This window comes from Equus caballus, chromosome 14, assembly GCF_041296265.1.
Source record: "Equus caballus isolate H_3958 breed thoroughbred chromosome 14, TB-T2T, whole genome shotgun sequence".
Lineage (NCBI taxonomy): Eukaryota > Metazoa > Chordata > Mammalia > Perissodactyla > Equidae > Equus > Equus caballus.
The window spans coordinates 21,401,211-21,426,865 of NC_091697.1; the positions used below are offsets into that span (position 1 = coordinate 21,401,211).

Consider the following 25,655-nt stretch of genomic DNA (forward strand, 5'->3'; position numbering starts at 1 on the left):
ACACATGGAAGGAACCTCAACACTTTAGAGCTGAACACAGACAGGAACACCTGTTTGAGACTTTACACGAAGGAGAAACTCACAGGTTGCTTCTCTTCTAGAATTTGCTCAGGTCCCCAGCCTCCTTTCTTCCTTAACCCTAAAACACTAGGTACACAAACCACTGGCAAGCTTTGTGACTATGTTCTTTCCATTACACCAGGCTGCTTCTTCGAGCCTCAGTTTCCTGTTCTGTAAGATGGATCAGGAACCAAACCGGGATGGTCACAATTGGTGGAATCTTAGGTGCTCCGAGGAGGTGGGAGTGGGGCGAGGAGCAGAAACACAGTGGAGGGCATGGCCTCCTGCCTCTGACAGGACCCCGGCAGGCTCATGAAGGAAGGTTTTCCTACTGAAAGTTTGAAAATTGCTGGAAAGATCAGTTTTTTCCAAATAGCATCACCCTAGGGAATCTCTACTTTTAACAAGTGCCCCAAGCGACTTCCCAAAAAAGTTTGGGAATCATTAGACTGTATGATTTCTAAAGGCCCCTGCAGTCTTTAGCGTGTTTCCTCCTAAAACCAAAGACCAAAAACTTCGAGGATGAGACTGAGAATGCACTCATCAAACCACAAGTGGATCAGTTTATTAAGTAGGGAGGGGAGAAGGTGCGGCACAAATAGAAGTACGCAACACCCAAACTGAACCGAACCTGAAAGTCCTGAAAAAATGTGTCGGTTACACGGGTTGGCCACTTCCTCCCCCACCGACTCAGGCGCTTGTCAGGGGAGCTGAAGGAGTAAGTTCGGCGGCAGGACCGGTGGTTGCTCCCGGGGCTGGGAATGATCCCCCCGGAGCTTTCAAGGCCAAGCCGCGGGCTCAGGGTCGAGACTTCATAGCGGACGCAGCCAGACCCAGCAAGATGGCTGCGACCGTGAAGCCCTGGGCGGCGATCCGGGTGCGCATCATGAACTGGGAGCGCTGGCTCTGACCCCGGTGGAAGCAGTAGAGGCCATAGGTGAGGGCGGCCGCAGTGCCCAGGCAGCCTGAGGAGGGCACAAAGCAGGTGGGGAGTGGGAGCCTGGCCGTGGGGGCCCCTCCCCTCTTTGGGTCTCCCTTCCCCAGGCTCAAGATCTCTGACCGCAGCTGAGGGGAGGACGGACGGGTGGGAGGGGTTGGTCGAGGCAGGGACCTAGGAGTTAAGAGTCCGCTCCATCCCAGGCCCCCGATCCCGCCCTGCTCCTGCTCCAATCAGGTTCACCCTCCCCGCCCGGCCCCTTCGCCACATCTCTGGTTCATTCTCATTCCGATCCCCCTGCGCCCCCGGTCCTCCCCTAATTCATTTCCCCAACAGCACGGTCCTCTCTGTCTACAGTTCCTACAGCGCGAGCTTACCTATGGGTACCATTGGGTTCTCGCGGGTCTTGCGAAGGAACTTTTCCTTGAAGCTTTCTGGAGTGCTGTAGACACTGGGGCTAAAGCCTTCAATGACTGGGGGCTTCGATGGTTCAAAGGGTGCCTCCGGAGTCACAGGGCCAGTCGTCCCCATGGCCAGGATAAAGCTGTAGGAGAAAGTAGGGACGCTGAACTCCGCCTCCCGATGAGGTCGTGAAAGGGGCGGGGTAAACGAATCTGCTGGGCGTTATACGCAGGCGCAACCGCCCACTGCATTCTGGGAGTCGTAGTAATCAGCGAGCTGTCGCTACTGGGAGAACTACATTTCCCAAAAAGCCTGCGAAGCCATGCGAGCACCGGCCGGAAGGAGTCTGCTGCGCGAGGTGTTGAGAGACGCCAAGTCTGAGCTGTCTGTGTGGTGGTCCGCGCTATGCCCAAGGCTAAGGGGAAGACCCGGAGGCAGAAGTTCGGTTACAATGTTAACCGGAAGCGTCTGAACCGGAATGCTCGACGGAAGGCAGCGCCGCGGATCGAGTGGTGAGGGGGCCGGGGTTCCGGAGGCAGGGGGCCTCGGCCGGGACGGCCGGCGAGTTGACTGTTCCGCGATCTCCTTCTCTTTGCATGTAGCTCCCACATCCGACATGCCTGGGACCACGCCAAATCGGTGCGGCAGAACCTGGCCGAGATGGGGTTGGCCATGGACCCCAACAAGGCAGTGCCCCTGCGTAAGAGAAAGGTACTGACATGGTAGGGTCCCGGCTCTTGCTCCCCTCCTCCCGCCATGTTTGGCTGGGTTTCAGAACTGAATCCTGTTCTTTACTTCCCTCACTCCCTTCTTGGATTTGCGACCTCCCCACAGCCAGTTCGCCCAGCCCACCTTATGGTTGAGGGTCCCTTTTCGACCTCATGCTGCCTCCCCAGCGCACACCGCACCTGGATTGGAGTTTCCCCTTTCCTTCTCCACTCATTTCTTTTACTCTGAAATTAACCTATTTGGGTCCATTGGCCTCTCAATGGAATTATCCAGAATTTATTTTTTTCTGCCCTTTACCTTCTAATAAGGGCTCCCCAGAGTTTGGGATCTTTTCTGACTGTTCCTTACACCTTCCCCCAGTCATCCAGTCATCCCTGGTGTGAGGTTTCCCCAGGGCTAGTTTCTCCAGAGTAATTCTTTCTGGACCACCCTTTCAAAAATAGCACCCTTTTTCACTCAATAACTTCTTCCCTGCTTTATTTTAGTTCATAGCACTTGTAAATACCTGACGGTGTATTATGTATTTATTGGTTTATTTGTTTATTGTCTGTGCCTCTTTCCCCCAACATAATCTCCTTGGGGATGAGGACTTTGTGTTTTGTTCACTGCTAAATCCCCAGGGGTGCTTAGGGTGTGACTAGGGCTCTATAGATGGTTAACTAATGAATGGGTTTGCTGATTGAATTTGTCCCATTGCCTTTGGCAAGTTTCTTTTTATCCCTCATGCCAGAGGAAAATGGCACTTCCGTTTCTTGAATAAATGTCAAGCTACAGCCAAGCACTGTCAGGTTGCTCCTCCCCATAGAGAAGAAATCTGACATCTTCCCCTTGTAAGTTATAAAACACTTTTCATGTGTATTGTTTCATTCGATTATCACACAACAAAGTGGAGCAGGCAAGGGGTATTATCCTCATTTGTAGATAAGCTCAGAAAAATGAATTGCTTGCTTGAGTCTCTTTTGGAAACCATGAGCTTCCAGGGCATTTGTTCTCCATGTCAGCTATTCCTGCCTGACCCTGTATAGGGATTCTTAAGGGTAGTGCCATTGTGTTGGGATGGGCAGGAGCCTCTTGAGTGTTCCCTCATCCAGGATCCTTCCTTTGTCTAGTGGTCTCAAGGCTCTGTTCTCTGCAGGTGAAGGCCATGGAGGTGGACGTAGAAGAGAGGCCTAAGGAGCTGGTGCGGAAGCCCTATGTACTAAATGGTGGGTGCTGGTCACATTCCTCTAGGTCAGGGCTTGGAAAGGGCCCTCGGATGTCCTCATTTTACAGATGGAGAGGCTGAGGTTCAGAGGGGAGAAGTGAGCTGGTCCAGGGCTCACAGAGTTAGGACTGTGTCCCTGGCTGGGACATTTTCAGTCTACTGGCTAAACTCCAGGTGTGTGAAGTGAGGTCAGAGATGTTCAGGAAGGATGTAGCCAGGTGCCTGAGAGGATAGAAAAGAAACCGTTAAGTCTCAGGCACGCGTTTAGCTTCTCATGAATTTAAGGAAGAGCAGAATTTCAGGGATTTCAGCATCTCATTTAATCTTACCAATGACAAATCAATTTCATGTATATTAAGGCTATAGAGACTGAATATTAAAATAGAAGAGAGTACATTTTGCAGGGAAGCAGGAATACTCTGGAATTCTCCACCCGTCTTTCCTCCTACCTGTCTGAGATTTTTAACAGTTCTCCTGCAGGTTAAAGGATTTGAATGGCCAGACATTTGATCCAGCATTCCTTGAGTCCTGTCTTTAGTCTGTCTCAGGGATTCTCACAAGAATTACTGCACAAGATTGCATACAAAATCATGTGTACTTACTGTAGTCAGAGCTAATTTTTGAAAGTTTTACTTTTAATTTTTAAAATTGTAAACTGTGGTAAAAAACACATTACATAAAATTTACCATCTTCGTCATTTTAAAATGTATAGCTCAGTAGTATTAAGTATATTCACATTGTCGTGCAACAGATCTCCAGAACTTTTCGTCTTCAAAACAAACTGCTAAACAGCAACTCCCCGTTCCCCTCCCCCAGCCCCTGGCAACCACGTCAGAGGTAATTTTGACTATCAACAATTTCAGCATATATTTGGATAATTTTGACTACCTCGTTTCTGTGAGCTATTTTCCTCCCTTCATAGATGAGAAGTGGGGAGTATTTCCCAGCTGTTTGAAAGTGAAGCCATTATTGCCTCCACAGCTTGGCTCTTCCCCTCACACAGAGCAGAGAGGTGCTTGGCCCCAGGCTCAGGCCCTACTTCCTGCAGCTCCAGTTCTCATTTTATTTAGGCCTTTCCATTTTACTTCTTGTAACACCTCTAGAAAAGAGGTTCTCAGAGAGTTTTAGAGCTGGAAGGGAGCCCTGCCCTGTGGGCAGGCAGTGTATCTTCATCTCTCTCCCCAGGCTCTGGCGCTAAATAGATGATTTGTTTGGTGCCTTCCTTTGACTCATCTGAGGCCAATGAGAGATGCCTTGCCTTTCAGGTAGTTGCCACATGCTTGTGTCATAGGCAGAGCCTGGGATCTGAGGAGCTGAAAAGGAAGGTTCTAGCACTGAATTTGAGTATGGAGAGGCAAAGCCCATCACATGGCTGGTGTAGCAACTCTTGTGGCTTGGGATTGGGCGAAGGGGTGACTGGGCAGCTCACATAGTGCAGAAAGCAAAGCCTCATTTCCTGTCTCCTGGCTTCTCTCACCCCAGACCTGGAGGCAGAAGCCAGCCTCCCAGAAAAGAAAGGAAATACACTGTCTCGGGACCTTATTGACTATGTGCGCTACATGGTGGAGAACCACGGGGAGGACTATAAGGTGAGTGGCCAGGCCTGGCACGCCCATTGGGAAGGTACCCGGGACCATTCGGGGTCTGATCTGCTTGCCTAGAGCTTGTTTCCTGAGACTGAGTGGAAACAAAGGGAGGAAAGGAAGATTAGGAAATGGATGCCATTGACAGAATGCTTACAGCTGGCATAGACTGTGAGGCCTGTGGTTCCTGTCTGCTCACAGATGTTGTTTTGCTTGCTTGGTATTTTTAAAGAACTTGAACTAGTTGCCGTTTTAATTATGGGAAGTTTCGAATAAAAGTCCATATTGTTGGCTTCTCTTAAAATTCGACGATCTGGCTACGCTGCGCCCAGGTAGGATCACTTGGCTGAGGATGGAGCGTGAGCTGCTCAGCTGGCCCCAGCTCCTGCCTGCTCCCTGAGGGCATTTGCATCCATTTCCCCACATACTCCAGGGCTTTTGAAGTGAGGAATCTGAACCTCAGGGACTGGAAGTGGCTTGCCCAACTCAGGCAAAGCTAGGATTGGTACCGTTGCCTGTCCAACCCTCCTCAAGTGACCCTTCTCCTTCCTTAGGCTATGGCCCGGGATGAGAAGAATTACTATCAAGATACCCCAAAACAGATTCGGAATAAGATCAACGTCTATAAACGTTTTTACCCAGCAGAGTGGCAAGCCTTTGTCGATTCTTTGCAGAAGAATAAGATGGAGGTTGAATGACTGGTTTACGCCTGCCCCAGGCTGAGGCCTCCTCCTGGACCAGAGAAGCTGGAGCCAGGGTTTAAGGCAAGGAGGGGTGTGTGGCTACAGATGAGGCTGGCCAAACCTCATGGAATCAAAAGCGTATACACACACACTCTCATACTCCCCTCTCTGGGGAAGGAACTGTCTCCCAGAGGCTCCAGTTTACATTCTGAGGGCTCTGGGAAAATCTAGCACCTGCTGTTCCCAGAGTGGCTGGTTTGTTTGAATGTAGTCTGTACATAATAAAACAAAGCTATTGTACTTCTTGATGGTTTTGTTATTTGCCCCTCCCAGCCAAGCACTGGTGCTGCCCCTCAAAAACCAGCTAACGCAGCCGGGTCAGGGAAGCCGTCCAGCCCTCGATGGGCCACATTCCCGTGCCCTGCATGGAGCTTCCCTCCTCTTTTCCCGTTCTGGTTCCTTTCCCCTCTGCCTTGGTTTCCTGCATAGCAGTTCCATGAACCCATCTACGGAAGCCGGCCGGGAACCCTGGGCTGCTTGGAAGGGGCCTGCCTTGCCAGTGCTAGCCCCACCCCTAGGCTGGAGGCTGCTGGACTGGTTCTCCATGGCCCTAGCCTAAGGCCAGCCGTGGCTTGAGTGGCAGAGGGTAAGGAGCTGTACGGCTGCCTCCTGGTCTGCCTTCAAGTGAGCTGCCCTCGCTGCTCGTCTTCAGGTTGCTTGTGTTGGCCTTGCCCTGAACGGAGCCCGAGGCCCCCAAATCTGCTTTCTGAGACTGTCCAGTGGACTGCTAAATGCCACGCTACTGTGTGCCAAGCCCTGGGCTGCACACTGCCCGGCCATTCTCTGGGGCCAGGCCTGCCTGATTTGGTGGCATGTGAGGAGGCGGTGACGACTGTTCAGTAGCAGGGTCACAGGCAGGGTGTGCAGTGGGCATTGGGTATTTTCTTAAGTTTTGATACTTTATCCTCAACTATTAATAATACAAAAACTCTCTTGTTCCTGACTTCTAGTAGCACCTAAAATATGTCTTGTCACTGCTCTTGAAAAGAAAGGCTTAGTGTTTTTACATAGATTATTTCACATAAAACCTTGTAGGTGTGTGGTTTTATCCTCATCTTACAGGTAAGGAAACTGAGGCTTGGGAGCTGTTAATGGGTTGGAAGTCAAGTCTGTCAACAAGTAAACCTAGCTTTCGCTCACTGCCCTGGCCTCTGGCCCCAGAGGAAGCCCATCCTTCCCACACCATTGAGGCCGGCTGGAAACTGGACATGCTGTGAAGCTCCCGGAAGTCCTCCCCTGGTGGACCAGCCTGCTGAGACTCCAGCAGAGACTGGCCACTAAGCCCTGCGAGCACAGACGTCAGGATGTAGTCTGCCGCAGAGCTCCTGAGGGCCTTCGTTCTTTGGCCTCATAGCTTCTCTCCTTCGCAACATCCCAAATTCAGGTCTTTGACCAGGCTGGCCCCTTAGTTCAGGTGCCAATTTTAGGAAGGCTGCCTTACCACTATTCCCTGCCCCCAGGCTGTTTACATGTCTTGTAGTCCCCACACCCCAGACTTGGCTGTAGCACTTCCTATCAGTCATAATGGCCTTTTAATCTGCTTGACACCCCCTCTCAGACTGGGCTTGAGTGGGGACCTTGCCTGGGAATCCAGAGTCCAGCCCCAGGCAAGTGCTGGGGGAATGCTTGTGGAACGGCTGACTGCATGGCCCTGTGGCCTCCATCCTGGCTCTGGCCTGGAGACCGTCAGAAGACGTTCTTGCTCCCATTTCCACGCCTTAGCTCTGACCCCATCAGCTAGAAGTCCTCCCAAAGAGTGGGAGAAGAGTTTGGATACCTCCCAAAAGGTACTGAGTTAGGCCAAAGCTGATGTTCCTTACCACTCCACCCCGATGTGGGCTGAAGGGCCAGGGGACTGGGCCTTGCTGTCTGACAGACTGTCACGGGAAGTGTTCCGGGACCGCCCTCCACAGCTGCCCCTCACTGCGACTGTAAGCACCCGCACATACTCCTCAAAATCAGAATTCAAACGAAACCACATCCGAGCATTTATTTTGGCATTTATTGTGTACCTCAAACAACTGCCAATACTCCATTTTGTGCCCTTTGTCCTTGGCGACCCTGTGGGCCTGGGTCTGCAGGGCACGGGCTGGGACCGCAAGCCCCCTTTACTTCCAGATCTGATGGGAATCCTCACCTTGTCCCTGAATGGGCCCATCTCCTGAAGGCAGCAGACGAGGAAAAGCTGGAGGTTCTCCTTTTCATAGCTACTGGACAGGACCTGAGGATGTGTGAGCAGACAGCAGACGCGAGGCAGGCTGCTCAGACTATCCCACGTCTGAGGTCTGGGGCAGCTGTGCAAGGATGGAGCGTTTCAGCAGCTGGTTAGAAATGCTGGCAGTTGCTACTACACTGGCATAAGAGCATGTTTTCCAAAGGCAAGTGGAAATGTTTTTTGGACAATCTGGTGTTTCATTTAGGCAGGTGGGCCAGAGTCATGAGATTTTCATCCGCAGCTCTCTGGAGGACCGAGAGGCCGTGAGGGACCGACTTCCCCCACTCCCCAGTCCTCACAGCTGGCTAGCACTGCATTAGTGCAAGCTTACGACGAGCAGCTCCGGGCACTAAGAGGTGCCAGAGGAGGCTTCCTAGGATCAGCAGCCAGTCCAAGGTGGTCCCAGCAGCCTCAACAGCCCTCTTGCCCAGACCATCCACATGTCCAAGCTCTGGGCCAGGCTGGCCTCTCCTCAAAGGTTTGGCAACAGGCCGGAGAATGGGAAATCAGAAGCCATGGTTTCATTTAAATAACTCGTAAGAACAGAAGGCCTCAGTGCCAGGGCGAGTGATCCAGGCATAGGTTCAACAGGCAAGAAGCAGCAGAGGCTTCCCTTCCACGAGAAGAGTGGGCACTGCGATGCCCACCTGCTCTCAGATCCAGAGCCTTCCCTCTGCCTTCTTCATTAGAATATGAGAGCTGCCCAGACAACACTGCCCGTTCCCAAGCTCAGGTAGGTTGGAGCTGTAGAGTCAGGGCAGTGGGGGAAAACAGGGTCACCCCAGGCTACCTCAGGAACCTCGCTTTGAGGTGAAGAGCTCCAGGTCACCGCTGGTTCCCAAAGGCAGTTATCTGGGCTCCTGAATCAGAAAGTCACATTCAGCAGCAACTGGGTAAGAGCACCACAAGGCCAGGCAGTTAGCTGTTTTTAAGAAAGGCTGTTCCCCCACTTCGCCCAGCCTGGGCCTGGTAGAAACCAGAGCAGATGAGCACTGTTTGGCACTCTGCCTGGAGGAAAGGCCAGCAGCCCCACCGGAGGAGTGCAGCTGTCAGCCACACATGTGGTGGGGCAAACCTGCAGACCAGTAGAACGTCCGTATTCTGTCCAAGTATCAGAGTGGTGGCACTCTGGACCTTCAGTGCCCTTCAGCGGTGTGTGTCTCCTGGGGTGCCACTGGGACCTGTCGGTTCTGAGTGGTCTTTAAAAGTAGCTCGAGTAGACACAGTTAACCTCTTTATTCAAGTTCACCTCCCCCAAGTGGAGACGTTAAAAACTGTACTGCATAATGATACTCATTAGACCAAGGGCAGAACTGAATTAGAAGAACACAGTCCCCTCACCCCTGCTGCTTCCACAGGTAACTTTCCAGCACTGGAGAACAAGGTGGGGTTCAGAGAACACAGGACAGTTTCTCAGCCTTCCAGTGGCAAAATGAAGAGCTGTCAGCAAAATTTCAGTCTACTCTAAAACCCAAGGCATTCCTTAAATAATTAAAATAAAAGCAGACAGATCACTTAATGCAGAAAGTGAGAATTTCAAAGAAAGTGAATCTATTCTGATACACCCACAGCTCAGAGCCCAGCAGACTCCTCTTCCAATTATCCCGCTCACTTCTGGACTCCGGGAGCTTCCTGCCCCACTTTCTTCCCTATGCCTCTTCTCGCACCAGCCAGAGCATGGAACTGAAGCACACTGAGTAAATGTGGAATGAAACGAAGGCACGTAATCTCTGCTCTCAGTGAAAAAGCAAACTGAGCTGGACATCTCCTCTAAACTCCCTTTGTAGCTGTTGATTATTCGGTGGCCCCTGACAAACAAAAGGCTCCTTCTTTTGCCTGCACTAAAGAGAAGTGTCACTAGAGAGACAGTCCTTAAACTGGCTGGTCGCTGACACAGGAGAATCAGGGACTATGCGCTGGAGAGAACATCAGCAATCCTGCCCAACTTTGCTTTAGCTGGGGAACCAACAGCTTTAGAAAGGCTGAGTGACGTACCCCAGACCGCCCGTTGGCTGGTGTGCTAACTGCCATTTCTTTGTACCTGGATTTACATGATTGAAATTTCCTCTTCCAGTCATTTGTAACCAACACAGAGAGGTTTGTGTCCCTTTGACACACTGGGCCGAGGGCTGGGGTTTTAAGTTCATGTGGATCACGGGGAAGCATCATGACATTAATCACAGCCACAAAGGGTGGGGGACCCTAGAGCCTTGTCTCCACTGACACATGTAGGTCATCCCATTTCATTCATGATTCCAGCTAGTCTCCGAAAAGATCCAAATTTTCAATGACAGTCATCTGGGGTTTTGATAACAGCACCTAGAAACAGAGCCTAAAACTCTGGCCTGTTCCTTTTATAAATAAATAAATAACTAAAATGCACTTCTGAGGCCAATGCCCAGCTCGGGGTGATGGTCTTCTTCCCAGTGCCACCGGCTCCTTCCCTCCCCAGACTTATTGTAAACATGGGCATTGGCACAGTTAGTACAAGAACAGCAGCTTCTGTCTCCAAATCGCGGGGGAAAGCCCTCAGTTGTTCTGACTAGGGGTGAATACCACTTCTGTGGTCAGGAGAGGCTGGCGGGTCAGGCTTTGGCTTAGCGGGAGGCAGGGAGGTTTCAGAAAGGATGTCCAGGTTCATCCTAGCACTCATCTTCATGGCTGGGAAATGAATCTCCAAGTTAGAAAAAAACACAGAAATCACCTCCTTTTAAAAAATCATCTCCCGGGGCCAGAGAGGCAGAGATTGCACTAGGCCATGAGCCAGCTGGGCAGAGCTGGGGCTGGAGGACAATGCAGGACTGGGAGCTGGGGCTCGCTGCTTACTGCTCAGAACCTGCCTGCATGAGAGGGGCGTGAAGTCACCAGGAGGGACCTGTCTAGGCAAAGACTACTTCTGACGCCTATCCTGGTCCTCAACCACCGCGACCTGCAGGGAGGGGAGAACTGAGCCCACCGAGCATCTCACAGCACAGGTCAGGGAAGGAGGGTGCCACTGGTGAAAGCCACGTCCACTTCCAGCCCTGAGTGAGCCAGGCACTATCCTCTCCCGCCCTCTGCCTCCTCACCAGGAAGGCTTCTGTGCGGTTCTTGGCCTTGCCCAGGCCCTGCTCTTGAGAGGGCAAGGAGGGGAGAGGGGACGTGCTGCCACGTGACTCCTGCCCCAGGCCCAGGCTGGCAGTGAAGAAGCAGGAGCAGCAGCACTCGGGTTCCAGGGCCAGGCAGTGAGCAGGTGGGCACCAGCCTAGGAGAGAAGCTCCAAGAGCAGTTTCCAGATTTGCACGCTGCCAGGGTCTTCAAAGCCGGGTCCCGCAGGAGCAATGCTGGCTGCCACGAGGAAAACCTCCCTCTGGCTATCGATAGCCTGCAGGCCCAGCTCCTGCTGCAGCTCCACCATACTCATGGCCTCACTCAGGTCCTGGGGTGAAACAGAGAAGCCAGTCAGAACAGAGCCGACAGTGCTTCCCAACACTGACCCTTGCCATCCATGAAATAAACTGCTCTTCGGCTACCCTCGGGAACACTGGGGTCTAAGTTCCCAGAAGCGGCCTCTGGGCCCCTTGGTCTATACCCTCTTCCTCATCTCTGACTCTGCTTTGTACCACCTCTTTCATCCCACCATCAGCTAGTGTAGTAAGAAACAGTACTCCTCTACGTGAGGCCTGGTGACAGGCACTTAGTCTTATTTAATTCTCATGGTCTACACTGAACAGAGGAGGAAACTGGCTTAGGGAGGTAAAGTCATTTAGCCAAGGAAACAGCGCTAAGTGGCAGAGCCAGGTTTCAAACTCAGGTTGGTTTGAAGACCAAGCTTATGACCCTAATAGGAATCCTAGCTCAGTTTCCTAAACTCAAGAGAAGAGACAGCTTACAGCAGGGTCACTTCCAGACACTGGCCTGACCTCCCCCAGACAACCAGACACTGGACAAGGAAAAGAGGCCACTACAGAGCATGGCTGGTGAGGGTACATTTTAATGTCAACTCTAGCCCAAGATGAAAATGTTTCTTCTTGGAACAATTCATAGAATGCTGGGACCTTACGTGTTGTCTCCAGCAGAATCAAAACTGCTATAAATTATAGTTTATAAATAGGATGATGTAATTCATTGTCCAAATAATTATGCAATAGGCATCAATGGGGGCTGTCTCAAGCAGCCCAGGACATATGGTCACCCATTTATAAATGATTGTCAAGTACTTCCTGATAGGCAGAGGGAATCTGAGGTCAAAGACATACAGCCTCTCTCCAAGCCGGTTGGAACATGTCCCATGGCTCTCAGGGACATGGGCACAGGTCACAGGAAATATGACAGGTCTCTGTACTGTGGCAGAGTTTCACCTGGTATTGAGGGTGGCACCTTAGGTCTGTGATGCCGAGGGCTGCTGGGCCCAAGACACCTCTCTGGCACCCAGGAGAGGTATAGGTATAGGGTATATAGGTACAGTGCACTGGTTAAGAGCAGGAACTTTGAGGAAGATCTGAGTTCAAGTCCTGGTTTTGCCACATAGCAGCTGAAACTTTGGGCATTTAGGAATAACAGCGAGGCCTATCATGGGGTTTCTGTAGGACTGAAGCGAGGTCATGATTGTCAGGTGCTTGGCATTGTGCCTGGCACACTGTAAGCAAACAAAAATGTTAATTATTACTATTATTTAATCTGCCCAACTTCTCATCACTTCCCAGCTTTAGCTCTCTGATCTAGAGCCAGAAGTCACAAAGACATAGCAGAGTGGAAAAGACGAGGGTTTTGGAGTCACAGATCCCAATTCCACTATTTTCAAGGTGGTCAACCTTGGGGAGACGACAAAATCTCTCCAAGTTTCAGATTCGTCGTCTATAAAATGGGAGTAATATCCCATACCTTGGAGGGTCAACAGAAGTAGAATATAAAATGTCATTCAAAACCACACCTGGCATACAGTGGATACTTAATATTTTTCTCATTTCTCCAGGATGACAGATGACAGGGAGGCAAAGGGGAAGACAGAGAATGAGGATTAGAGAGGAGGGAAGAGCACAGGTAGAAGAGGTGACCAAGCGCTCCAGGTCCTGGGCCTGGGCCGGAATCCCTCTCCAGTGCTCCCTGCCCCTGCCCAGGTATCTGGGTCCAGCTCCACTGGCCTAAGCCAGCCTCCCGCGTCCCTCACCTGCTTGTTGGCCACCACGACGACAGGCAGGTCAGGGTCCTTGTCTAGCAGCTTGTGCAGCTCCTGCCTGGCCCAGGGCAGCCGCAGCCGGTCAGCCGAGTCCACCATGAACACCAGCACGTCCACTTCATTCACAAACTCCTTCCAGTAGAAGCGCAGGTTCTGGCTGCCACCGACTGAGAAGAGGCCAGGGGCCAGCTCAGAGCCTCCCTGGGCCCTGGCTCTCTATACATAGCCCCAACCCCACCCCACTTTCAGCATGCCAGGGCTCCAGCAGCCAAGGGCAAGGAAAAGACCACAAGTTCCAGAGCCACTTAGACCTGGGTTTAGTTCTATCTCTGAGGCTGGGTCTCCCTGGGCAAGTCGCTACCTTAGAGCATCAGTCTCCTCCTCACTGGATTCATCTAACAGGCTGCAACAAAGCCAAAGGTACCACATGCAACACACCTTTCAGAGGAGTGGTGTAAGGCAGGTGCACTATAAATAGTACTCTCCAATTCTTTCTCCTGGGCTGCCTTGCCTCCTGCCAACTCCTAGCTTCGTCCCGGGTCAGTGGGGCTGTGGTCATGAGCCAGGACTCCCTACCCTGCCTGTGCAGAGCCCTTCTCCGTTCGGTCTCTCTTGTTCAGTCTGGTCACCCCATTTTCTTTCCTTGGAAATGCCATATTCAATCCTACCACCACATGGCTGCCCATGTAGGATGCCCAAGTGGGGTGGCCTTCCTGTTCCTCTGCACAGTCCCCATTGGTCACCCTGCATCCTAGTGTTTCTGGTGATACTTTGACACTTGTAAGCTCTAAGCTCTTTGAGAGTTAGAGCTGTTTACCTCTGGATCCCCCCAAAGCCCTCAGCACAATGCCTGGCACACAGCAGGCACTCAACAAGTATTTACTGAGTGCTTACGAGGTGCCAAGCGCTGACCTGGGTGCTGGGGATACAGAGGCAGGCAGGGACCCTGCTCTCAAGGAGCTCCCTCTGTAACTATGATGGACACAGCAATAACACATAAACACATTTCAGAAAGGAAGGAAATAAAACAGAAAAAATGAAAGTGGCTGGCGGGGGGGAGGGGGTGTGGCTTTGGATTGGGTGGTCTGGAAGTTCTCCCCAAGGAGATGGCATATGAGCTGAGTCCGGGATGATGAGAAGGGGCCAGCCATGGGAAAAGGCAGAGAAAGCATCACAGGAGAGGGAAGAGCAAGCTCGATGTGTTTGAGAAACAGAAGGTGGCCAGGGTGGCTGAGGCACTGCCAGAGAGAGAGAGGAGGAAGCCAGGACTGGCAAGGCTCCCCAGGGCTGGACCACACAGGGCCCGTATGGCCACAGTGAGGCTGTGGGGAGCCCTTTAAGGAGTGACATGATCTCACGTGGGTTCCTGAAAGATACCGATGACTGACACTGGGGACAGAAGTGGAAGCAAGACCAGTGAGGAGGCTGCTGCAGTACTGAGAGATGATGGAGGCTTGGACCAGGCAGGCAGTGGGTGGAGCTGGCAAGAAGTGGACAGACACAATTTACTGGAGGATAAAGCTGACAGAACTACCTAATAAAACGGACTAAGAGGTGGGGGGAAGGGAAGAGTCATCAAAGATCCACAAAGGGCCCATTCTCAGCTGCACCCCAGGCCAGGCATTGTAGCAGACCACAGCCAGGTGAGTGCTGTGGGAGGGGAAAGCCCCTGCACTCGATGGGAGAGGTGGGTTTGAATCCTGGCTGAGTGACCCTACTGAGCCTGGATTGTTACTGGTTTTGGGTAACATAAAAATACCAAACCCCTTCTCCCAGGGTTGGGGAAGGGGGGTGTTGTCTGCCAGACAGAGTGGGCCTCAAGTGTAGAACCCCCATTTGACCTTTCTGTGTCCCGGCACGAGACAAGGTAAGCCTGTGGAAAGGACAGAATCCCAGGTGAATATCAATGTTTGCTACAATCAGAGAGGAATGATGGAGCCAGGACAGGCCAGCAGGCAAGTGCCTGAGACCAGAGGAACTAGGCCCATTCAGGCCAACAGCCAGGCCCTCAGAGTCTGATCTCGCCACCTAGCACTTAACTAAACGCACCCAGTCTTTATGGTCTGAGTCCTCTGGTTGGCAGGAAGCCCACCTGTCTCTCCTCACTGAGTCGGTGTCTGAACACAGGTGGCTAAGCACTGCTGCCCCCTCTATACCCTCTGCCATCCTCTCCCAGGACCCCAGGAAGCCTAACACTGAGGGCAGGGGGCTGCCTACACCCTATCGGACGACTCACTCAACAAGCTCTCCCAGGTGCCTGCTAGGGGGTGGGCACTAGCTGGATCAGATCTGTCTGTGCCCCTGATGCGTAGTCAGGGACACAAGCTGGTATGTGGCAAATACTGCAGCAGAAGGGGAGCCCAGAGGAGGAGCCCTTAACCCCGCCTTGGGGTCAGAGAAGTATTCACCGAGAGATCATGTCTGACCTAAATATTAAAGGATGAGTAACAGTTTATCAAGGGAAGAAGGGCTTTCCAGACTGAGGGAACAGTGCAAGCAAAGGGCGGCAGGTAAGAAAGCGCCCTTCAGAAACAAGCAATGGAGCATGGTGCTTAACGCTGACAGCCTAGCGCTGGAGAGTCTGTATTAGCAGACTGGCAAGCTGGGTGAGCCTGCATAAGTTCTTTAACTTGCTGAGTCTCAGTTTCCTCATGTATATAATGAGGATAATAACCGTATCCAGTTTTATGGAGTCGTTGGGAGCATTTCATTAGCTAATGACTGTCAAGTGCTTGACATACAGGAAACTTGAGCTGTTAGTATCTCAGTGCTAGGCACGTGGGCTTCCACGGGGTCAGACAGGTGGCAACCAAGTTGGAGCCGCCTGATGTTGAAGGGTCCTCCAGGTCAGAATACAGAGTCTAGACTGTATCCTGTGCCCCAGGGAGGGTGGGAAGATTTCATACAGGTGCGTGTCCTGCTTAGACAGGCATTTTGGAGCCACCCCCAGGCAAAGAGCCCCGGCTTGGGGCAACTGAGGTGACGGGGAGATGGTGTCTGTGGGGAAGTCTGCTCACTCTCTAGCAGGTCCACCTCGAAGTCCTTGGTGGGCAACCGCACGGAGTTGAAGCCCCAGGTGGGGATGTGGCCTTCCAGCGGTGGCTTCCCAGACAGCACGCGCAGGAACGTGCTTTTCCCGGAGCCATCCAGCCCCAGCACCAGCACCTCGCGCTGCTCCAACTCCTCCAGCGCCGGCTCCTCGTCCTCCTCGTCCTCGGGCTGTGGGACACAGGTCAGGCTGTGGCCCGCACCTCCCGCCCCACCCTTCCCGAGGGAAGACCGAAGACATCGAAGCGCCCATCCCCGCCCTCCACCGGCAAGGGGCAGGCAGGCACGGGCTCGTGCAGTGGGAGGGGCGCCGCCTCGGAGTCCTGAATCCCAAACCCCGTTCTCTGGCTTTCCCTGAGGGACCTGGGGCAAATTCCCTCCTCTTGCGGAACCTCTGCCTCCTCAGACTGACAATCCCCACGTCCCAGGCCCGCAAAAACCACGGCGACACGGACACCCGCACGCCTGCCGCCGGCCCTCGAGGGGGCCGAGGCCTCTCCCGGCATCCCCCGGGCCACGCGCACTGCGCAGGCGCCGGGCGGCGGGGCTGGACCAGCGCGGGCCCCACATCGCTCCCGGGCCGCGCCCTCCGAGCTCCGGCGCCCGCGGCGGCGTCCCTCCCCCCAAACGCCCACCCGTGCCGCGGTTCCACGGCTCACGACTGCCCGGCCGCCGCGCGGGGCCTACGGGCTGCGGCGCCAAGCCCAGACCCAGGCCCTCCCGGCGCTGGCCGAGCCGTGATCACAGCCCTCGGCCGCGCGCGCGCTGAGGCGCAGACCCTGGCGCGACACTCACGTCCCACTCGTCCCACTCGGGGAGGCGGGCAGGCTCCGCGCCCCACCAGGCCTCGCCCCGGTCCCAGCGCCGCTCGCTTCCGCGGCCGAAGTAGGCCTTCCAGAGGATGAAGAGCACCGAGCCCAGCACGGCCGCGGCGCCGCCCAGCGCCAGCACCAAGGGGCTCAGCGGCCGAGGCGCCATCGGGCCGGGCGCAGGGCGCGGGTGCAAGCTGCACAGGCCGAGCCAGCCGGCCCACCGAAGATGGCCCCGCAGCGAGTGCCGCGGCCGCGCCCACCCAGCCACCCACCCAAGCGCAGCCCGCACTACAAGCCCCACAATGCACCGCCGCTGTCGCGACAGGCCGCCCGCGCCCTGGCGGCGGGAGAGGGGGCCCCAGCCGAAGCGCAGAGACCGCCCTGCCCCCCTGCAAGGTGCGGTGGGCAGCTGGAGGCTGTACCTGGACAGGACGGGAGGCCGTGGTGTTGGCATCTGCCGAGCACTTGCTGTGTGCCAAGGGGTTAGCTCACGGCTCTTCTCGGTCACCCCTTAGACCAGTGCCCCGGAGAGGGGAAAAGCGAGGCCCAGATCGCACCGGAGTGCATTGGTGCAGCCTGCTTTCAAAATCAAGCGATCTGTTTCCTGGGCATCCCTCAAGACCTCGGGCAGGAAATTGAGGCAAGACAGCCGGGATCACACGGCTATGGGGTGGCGGGTTATGGAGCGGCAGAGGCGAGACTAGAACCCAGGTCCCTGACTCTTACTATTCTCCACCCTCCGTTGGCTGCTTCCTGGACCCCAGGGGTTCTGCTCTCTTGGGGTCCTGGGCACGGTGATGAAGCAGGCAGGGCCAGGAGTCAGAGTGTTTAGACTTGACTATCTTGTCTTCCGTGCCTGCCAAGGTTTCCAAGTGTAGCACCAGCAGGAGGAGTAGGAGAAAGGGCCTGAGGGACTTCAGAGGAGGAGCCGTGAGGGGCTGTGGGGTGAATGGGTGTGTTTTATCGTCAGACCCCAAGCCATCTTGTAGACCAGGGGGTGCTCACTGGGCTCTTTTCTAGTCACCCAGAGTTATCCTCAGATCTCTCCGGTTCCAGAAAACTGGCTTCCTGCTCTGGTCACCCCTTTCTCTCCTTTCCATTTCTGCCCCACTTCTATATCTATCTGTGTATTTCCTAGTCCTTGCACCCACCCAGCGAAATTGCTCTCACCTGGGTCACTGACAAACCCCTTGCTGGTAAATCCATTTGTAACATCTTAGTTCTTATCTTGCTTGACCTCTGGGTACCATTTAGCACTGTTAAATGTTGGGGTCTTAGCAGATGTCTTAGCCGTCTGGGGCTGCCATAACAAAATACCACAGACTGGGTGAAAATCAACAGGATTTATTTCTCACAGTTGTGGAGACTAGAGAGTCCAGATCAAGGTGCCTGCTGATTCAGGTGCTTGATAACGGCCCTCTTCCTGGCTTACAGACAGCCACCGTCTTGCCGTGTCCTCACGTGGGAGGAAGGGAGACGGAGGAGGAGAGGGAGAGGAGGGGGAGGGGAGAGGGAGAGGAGGGGAGAGGAGGGGGAGGGGAGAGGAGGGGGAGGGGGAGAGGAGGGGGAGGGGGAGAGGAGGGGGAGAGGGATCTGGTCTCTCTTCCTCATCTTACAGGGACACTCATCCCGTAATAGGGCCCCACCCTCATGACCTCATCTAAACTTAATTACCTTCCAAAGGCCCCACCTCCAAATACTATCACATTGGGGTTAGGGCTTCAATGAATGAATTTTGGGAGGATACAACCGTTCAGTCCATAACAGCAGGTTAATAAATAACTCTTCCTCTCCCCAAGTTTAGAACTAATGGGGAAGTAAGGCAAAGGAGACAGCCAAATGGATAAAAAAAAATGTCACCTTTCTTGTCAATAAATGCTGGATTAGAGAAAGTGGCTTAGATGTGGGGCTAAAATAGACTTGGTAATACTTTCCCCTGAAACAGACAGACTACCCATCAGGTCAGTGACACAACAAATCAAGCAAGGGCAGGAAAGGTCTTAAGAATATTAACAGCCAGTAGGGCACAGGCACCAGTCAGAAAGGGGTAGGTACTGAAATCAGAACAGAAACTGCCTAGTGGGCATCTGCTCACCTTACAGGGCTGGAGCCCTCCCCAGGAGGCAGGGAGCATCCTGACCGACCCTCTGTGCACATGGGCAGGGCCAGGAGGAGAGCCCAGAGCACGTCAGCTGCCTTCTCCCAAACTCCCCATTCAAACAAATCACTCATCTGGGGAGAAGAGAGTGAGGGTTGGGGAGGGAACCTCAGCGTATGACTCTAGTTCTGTGTTTCAAACTGTGGTTCAGGGGCCAGCCCGGTGGCATAGTGGTTAAGTTCGCGTGCTCTGCTTTGGTGACCCAGGGTTCACAGGCCCGGAAGCTGGGTGTGGACGTACACACAGCTTGTCAAGCCATGCTATCGTGGCATCCCACATGCAAAATAGAGGAAGTTTAGCATAGATGTTAGCTCAGGGACAATCCCCCGCCCAACAAAAACAACCAAAACTGTGGTTCAAGACCATAGGGGCTAGCTCAGTGGCGCAGCAGTTAAGTTCACAGGTTCTGCTTCGGGGGGGCCAGGGGTTAGCAGGTTTGGATCCCAGGTGCGGACGTGGCACTGCTTGGCAAGCCATGCTGTGGTAGGCATCCCACATATAAAGTGGAGGAAGATGGGCACAGATGTTAGCTCAGGGCCAGTCTTCCTCAGCAAAAAGAGGAAGATTGGCAGCAGATGTTAGCTCAGGGCTAACCTTCCTCAAAAAAAAAAAGACCAGGGGCTGGCCCCGTGGCTGAGTGGTTAAGTTCGCGTGCTCCGCTGCAGGCGGCCCAGTGTTTCGTTGGTTCGAATCCTGGGCGCGGACATGGCACTGCTCATCAGACCACGCTGAGGCAGCGTCTCACATGCCACAACGAGAAGGACCCACAATGAAGAATATACAACTATGTCCGGGGGGGCTTTGGGGAGAAAAAGGAAAAAAATAAAAAAAATCTTTAAAAAAAAAAAAGACCACAGTGAATTGTGAAATCAATTTACTGGGTAGCAATTATATATTTTTTTTTACTATAAAATGAAATGGAATAGAAAAGAATAGAGTGGAAAAAACATTTCATGAAACTTTTGTTTTAGACATGTATGTGTGTGTTGTACTGGGCACCATGTAAAAAATATTTCTTACTGTGGCATGTGGTAATAAAAAATAGTTTGAAAGTCCCTGTAAATACCTCCAAGAGGAAACTGGAATCGGGGAAGGTGTGTCCTTCCTTCCCCCCCACACACACTCTGGCCAGTCCTTCTCAAAACTTGTTTCTACCATGAGTATACCCAGGAAGCTCCTAGGTGCCTTTCAAAACCTGGCCAGGGCTCCAGAACACTTCTTGGGATCACCTCACTGGTGAGCCAGGAGCATAAGGCTCCCAAAGAGAAAAGTTGGCACCAGTGCATTTATCCAGAACTTTGCAGTCAGAAAAAAAATTCTTTAAGGGGTTTAATCTTGGCATTCACATAAATTTTATGTCATTTCAAAAGAGAGCACCTTAATCTCTTGAGACTGGAAGGCTCCTCAAGGTCTCATTTGGCCTTGCCTTATCTTTCCTGCCTCCTGAGACACAGTGGATGACCATCCTCTTGTGTCTCTCAGCTGGAGTCCAGTCACCCTGTGTGGTCATAGCCTCTGCCTGCAACTGTCTCTCAGCCCTGCCCTCCCATTTGAGGGTGGTGACCAAGACTTTTTCATCTTGGAGTCTAGCGTGCTTAGTATAAGGCGGAGGGCCCAGAGTTCATGCTTAGCAAATGTTTGCTCAATGGAATCAGTTGTACTTGCTCCTCCCTCGGCTTCTTTTCTTGATCTTCCTCCTTTATGACCAGCCCTTTCCAGTCTCCTTTTGCCCGCCATTGGCTGCTATTACCTGAAACTAACTGGATGCAGTTAGTGGGGAACTTTGAAATGGAATTGGCAAGAGTTAGCCTGCTGTGATACAGAGCAGAGCAGGTGAAGGGCGAGGGATGGGGCCATGAGTAAACAGGCAAATGACCAGTACAGTCCGCCCCTTTGCATCCTTTTTTACTCTTGTATCCGTTTTTAACTTTGTGCTTCCACTTAACACTTGCAATATCCATCATAAAATCAAAGTCACTCTACCTTCTTCTGAACAAAAGTGGAGACAAAGTCTCATCAGTCAATATATCCATCTCTGGGTGATATTGACTCCTCTTCAGTCATAACCCCACCTGGAAATTCTACAGTTAAAGATCACATTATAACAATAAGCACTGCTGGCTTTCCTTTTACAGTCCAACTTCCATGTTGCTTCCGAGCAGTCTTTCTAAAAGAAAAGCTGACCATGTCATTTTTGGCTTGAAATTCCTCAGTGGCTCCCCGTCTCCACCAGGATAAGTACTACATGTAGCGGACTGCTATGCAAACATTTGTCTAACTGTCTTCATCTCCTGAGAACTGTTGCCCTAAGGACTGAATTAATCAAAGACCTGCCATGGTTTTATATGACACTTTGCACAAGTAATTAGTCCAAGAGTAATGACTTGGATCAGGCTGGACCAAGAAGACTCTTCTATGGGATTCTTAAATTTGGTAACCAGAGTCTTGAGGTCAATCTCCCTCTCGTGGATTCAGACGTAAAATGTACCAGCTGTAGGCAGCTGTTTGCCCGCCTGTAAAGAAGGTTTGAGATCAAAGAGGCTGAGGTTGGGCAGGAAAAATGAAGACAAGGTGGAGTTGGAGTCCTGGTGCTATTTGCATCCTTGGATACAGTTGTTCCCAAGGTCCAGGGCTTACTTTTGTTCAACCCTTTTATAACTGACTAGCTTCCTTCCTTCCTCCCTCCCTCCCTCCCTCCCTTCCTTCCCTTCCTTCCTTTTTCTTTCTTTCACGACTCTCTGGGGGAATTGCAGAATGCCCAATCTACAGGATGTAGCCACAAACAACACAGCATCTGATGAGGGGACCACTTTACAGTGAAGAGGTGCAGGAGTGGCTCCCTGACCAAGGGGTCCCCTGGTCATTATCATGCACCATATCATCCAGGGTAGCCCACCTCAGACAACACTGGCTCAGCCTTCTGCTTTTCAGTTATCTATACCCCTCTCATGCTTTTTAGGAAATTTCCTCAACCTGCTCTTCATACTTGCTGATTTGGTCTTTGGCTATATCCACTCTGCTATTCACCCCAGCATTTGACGTATTTATTTCACCTACAACGTTCTTCTTATCTGGTTCTATAGCTGATTCTTCTTTATAATTTCTTGTTCACCTTCATATTTCCAAAATCCTCTCTTCTGTTTTTTAGAATAATACTTACAATGTTTATTTTTAATTCCTGTCCTGCCTAGTCCATTAACTCTGTTGTGTCTAGATAAGGTAGTTTTGTCTGTTGTCTTTCTCTTGTAGGGTGTGCGTCCCTCAGGCCTCTCTTATCTGCCCCTGTGAGCTCCTGTTTCCTTGGGGCCAGGACTGAGTGCCTGGGGGAGGGGGCAGAGCCCAAGTGTAGCTTGAACTTTTCCTGTGAGTGGGGAAGGAGTCTCTCTGGTGGATAGTCTACACCCCCTGCTTTGTCCTGTCCTGAGCAGACAACTGCATCTTTGGAGAACCTCCCTGTACCTCTGTCTGCCCAGGTAAGACTCTTACTAGAAATTGCCACCCACAGTCGCCATAACCTAGTGCCTAGGGTATAGGAGGGGGAAGAGGAGTGATGGAAGAGAGGCTGCAAATGTGCAGGCCTGTTCACTGCCCTGCAGTTTGTTATGGACTCCCCCCACCCAGAGGCTCTAAGCCACCTCCACCCAGCTGGGGCCTTCTAAGCCTGCAGTCATGGTGTGGTGACAGTGACAGGGCTGACCGAGGTCTGCCCAGAGCCAGGTGGGAAGAAGAAAGGCTACAACTACCTGAAAACTCCGACAGGGCCTGATTCCAGAACTTGGAGCTCTGTCCTCTTCTGCGCTGGGCTGCCACTGTCCACACCCACGCCCAGCACTCTTCTGGTAGCCACAGGGCTGGTCTCTCAGATCTGTCAACTTCCCTTTGACTCTCAGGTATTCCCTGACCTGGGGCTGGCTTGTGCGATCTGCCATCTTGTCATCTCATCTCCACCTCATAAAAGAGGAAACTGAAGCCTGGAGAGAGGCAGTGACATTCCCAAGATCATATAGTGAATAAATGATGCAGCTAGGGTTTGAACCAGGTCTGTCTGGCTTCAAAACCAGGCTTTTTGGGCCACCCCTGTGGCCGAGTGGTTAAGTTTGTGCGTTCCGCTTTGGCAGCCCTGGGTTTTGCTGGTTTGGATCCTGGGCGGGGACATGGCACTGCTCGTTAAGCCACGCTGAGGTGGCATCCCACATGCCACAACTGGAAGGACCTACCACTAAAAATACACAACTATGTATCATGAGGCTTTGGGGGGAAAAAGGAGAAAATAAAATCTTTTAAAAAACCCCCCAAAATCCAGGCTTTTAATATCTTGGATCTCCCTGTACAGATGCTGGAATGTAGGTCCACTCATTTTATCAGACTTTTCTTCTAAAAAAGATGCGAAACTCCAGAGATTGGTTATGAAGTCTCTCACATGCATCCTCAGTTGGATCTTAGGATGTTTCAATTTCACAGACACAGACAAGCTCTTGAGTTGTTCATCATTTTAATTAGTTGACTCTTAGTGATTTTAAATTTCAAAATTATTAAATATTTCAAGCACACATGTTCAGATATCTATGTGTTGACCTCCAAGACTTAGTAGTTAACATTTTGCTATATTTTCTTCTTTTTTATTAAAAAAATTACAAACAACTTAAATTCTACCTCGACCTCCAGAGATAACCATTATCCTGAAGTTGATATGTATAATTCTCACTTATATTTTTATACTTTTATTATGTATGTATCAAAACTTTCTTTTGTATTTTAATAATTTACATAAATGGTAACATACTGTTATCTTTTTTTTTAAATCTGATGTGTTGTTTTTGAGATTTACCCATGCTGATACATGGGGATCTAGTTTATTCATTTCTCCTGTTAGGTAGTATTCCATTACATGAATATACACAATTTACTTTTTTGTTTTTCTGTTTGTCTTTCTGAAATAGTTGGGCTGACTACATATTTTTGCTATACAGACAGTGACAGCATGAAGGTTCTTATATGTCTTCTTGAGCACATTTGTGAGATTTTCTAAGCTATGTCCTGAGGAGTGGCCCTGCCGAGTCACTGCGTTTGTGTGTCTTCAGTCTCATTCGATATTGCCAAATTGCTCTCCAAACTGGTTGTCCGAATTTATAATCCATTCTGGAAACATTAAGAGTCTCTCTTTCGCCATATCCTTGCCAACATATGGTATCATCAAACAAAGTTTTTGCATATCTGCTGAAAATGAACTTGTATCTCTTTGTTTTCATTTGTGTTTTTCCCGTTTGGAGTGAAGCTAAACACCTTTTTATACATTTATTCACCATGCAGTTTTCTTCTGTAATTGTCTGCTCATACACTTTGCCCATTTGTTTAATTAGCAATTTGGATGAGTTGTCAGTTTGTCGCCTGTCTCCCCTGTTAGAAGGCAGGCACCATGAGGGCAGGGCTGGGCCACTGCTGTACCCCCAGCACCAAGCACAGTTCCTGTCTCTTCGATATTCATCAGTCCGTGTTGAGAGGATACTGATTGCATCTACTATGTGCTGAGACCTACTGTTCTTTCTGTCCCCTCCCCCTTTTCCTATGGGAAATGCTTCTCCCATCCCAATCATGAGATTCCTCGGGAAGCTGACACTTCCTAATGTCATTGTGTCCTCCTGGCCACAGATGAGTGGTCAGAGTGGGAGGGAGCACTGACCCAAACCAGGCCAGACCCTCTTTGGGGTTTTCAAACTGGAATCGAGAAAGAGAGCCAGTCTCTTCTGGGTGGAAGTAACCCTGAGAGCTCTCAGCAGTCATGTTCCCACAGACACTGAGAGAGGATGAAGATAAGACGAGAAAGAGAAAACGGGAGCCTCTAGTTTCAGGTGTTCCGAGGGATTCTGTGCACTAAGCTGGAGGAGTTAAATCTCTCTCCTTTCACCTAAACAAGTTCTGACTAACCCATCTTACATTTGGATTTTCCCCAATTTTTTTCTTTTAAAAAATTCAAACCTACAGAAAAAAATTTACGTATAGCTTAATGAACACTTGTAAATCCTTCATCTAGATTCACCAACCGTTAGCATTTTGCCTCAGTTAATTTCTCTGTCTCTCTGCCTTCATATATATATTCGGACACACACACACACACACAAATTCTTTGAGAATTAGTTACCGACATCATGGCATTTCAGTCCCCAAAACATCAGAAGTTATCTCCTAACAAGAACACGCTCCTATATAGCCACAGTACCAATATAACAGCCAGGAATTTTCATGCTGATGTAACATGATTGTCTAATATACAGTCAATATTCAAATCCCCTCGATTGCTCCAATACTAGCTTTTAAAGCTGTTTGTTTTTCGTGTTTTTTTTTTTTTTGTGAGGAATACTGGCCCTGAGCTAACATCTATGCCAATCTTCCTCAATTTTATATGTGGGACGCTGCCACAGCATGCCTTCATGAGTGGTGCGTAAGTCTGCACCCAGGATCTGAACCTGCGAACCCCAGGCCACAGAAGTGGAGTGTGTGAACTTAACCACTGGGCTGGCCCCTAAATAATTTTTTAAAGTTTTGCTTAAAAATTCTTTAGCTGCAGGTAACTTTTCTAATTTATGCTTGCCTATGGTGGTTTTTAG

At 51.2% G+C, this 25,655-nt stretch overlaps 3 protein-coding genes and 1 non-coding gene across 4 annotated transcripts; 1 reads left to right on the top strand and 3 right to left on the bottom strand.

Annotated features, from left to right (window-relative positions):
• Positions 1–595: 595 nt before the first annotated feature.
• HIGD2A (HIG1 hypoxia inducible domain family member 2A) lies at positions 596–1,528 on the bottom strand. Its single transcript, XM_001498719.5, has 2 exons — positions 1,375–1,528; positions 596–1,025 (listed from the first exon to the last, which is right to left on the bottom strand). Exons 1-2 carry the CDS (start codon positions 1,526–1,528, stop codon positions 859–861), a joined length of 321 nt encoding a protein of 106 aa, XP_001498769.1. The 3' UTR covers positions 596–858.
• A 173-nt stretch (positions 1,529–1,701) lies between these two features.
• NOP16 (NOP16 nucleolar protein) lies at positions 1,702–5,899 on the top strand. Its single transcript, XM_023617188.2, has 5 exons — positions 1,702–1,911; positions 2,002–2,110; positions 3,264–3,333; positions 4,816–4,922; positions 5,471–5,899. The coding sequence occupies exons 1-5, from the start codon at positions 1,805–1,807 to the stop codon at positions 5,612–5,614; spliced, it is 537 nt and encodes a 178-aa protein (XP_023472956.1). The 5' UTR covers positions 1,702–1,804; the 3' UTR covers positions 5,615–5,899.
• Positions 5,900–7,639: 1,740 nt separating this feature from the next.
• On the bottom strand, positions 7,640–17,199 carry ARL10 (ADP ribosylation factor like GTPase 10). The gene is made up of 4 exons (XM_023617187.2): positions 16,876–17,199; positions 16,050–16,251; positions 13,024–13,199; positions 7,640–11,292 (listed from the first exon to the last, which is right to left on the bottom strand). Exons 1-4 carry the CDS (start codon positions 17,056–17,058, stop codon positions 11,119–11,121), a joined length of 735 nt encoding a protein of 244 aa, XP_023472955.2. The 5' UTR covers positions 17,059–17,199; the 3' UTR covers positions 7,640–11,118.
• On the bottom strand, positions 13,881–13,937 carry MIR1271A (microRNA mir-1271a). Its single transcript, NR_032934.1, has one exon. It is a non-coding gene; the product is annotated as a microRNA mir-1271a (primary transcript).
• Positions 17,200–25,655: the final 8,456 nt, after the last annotated feature.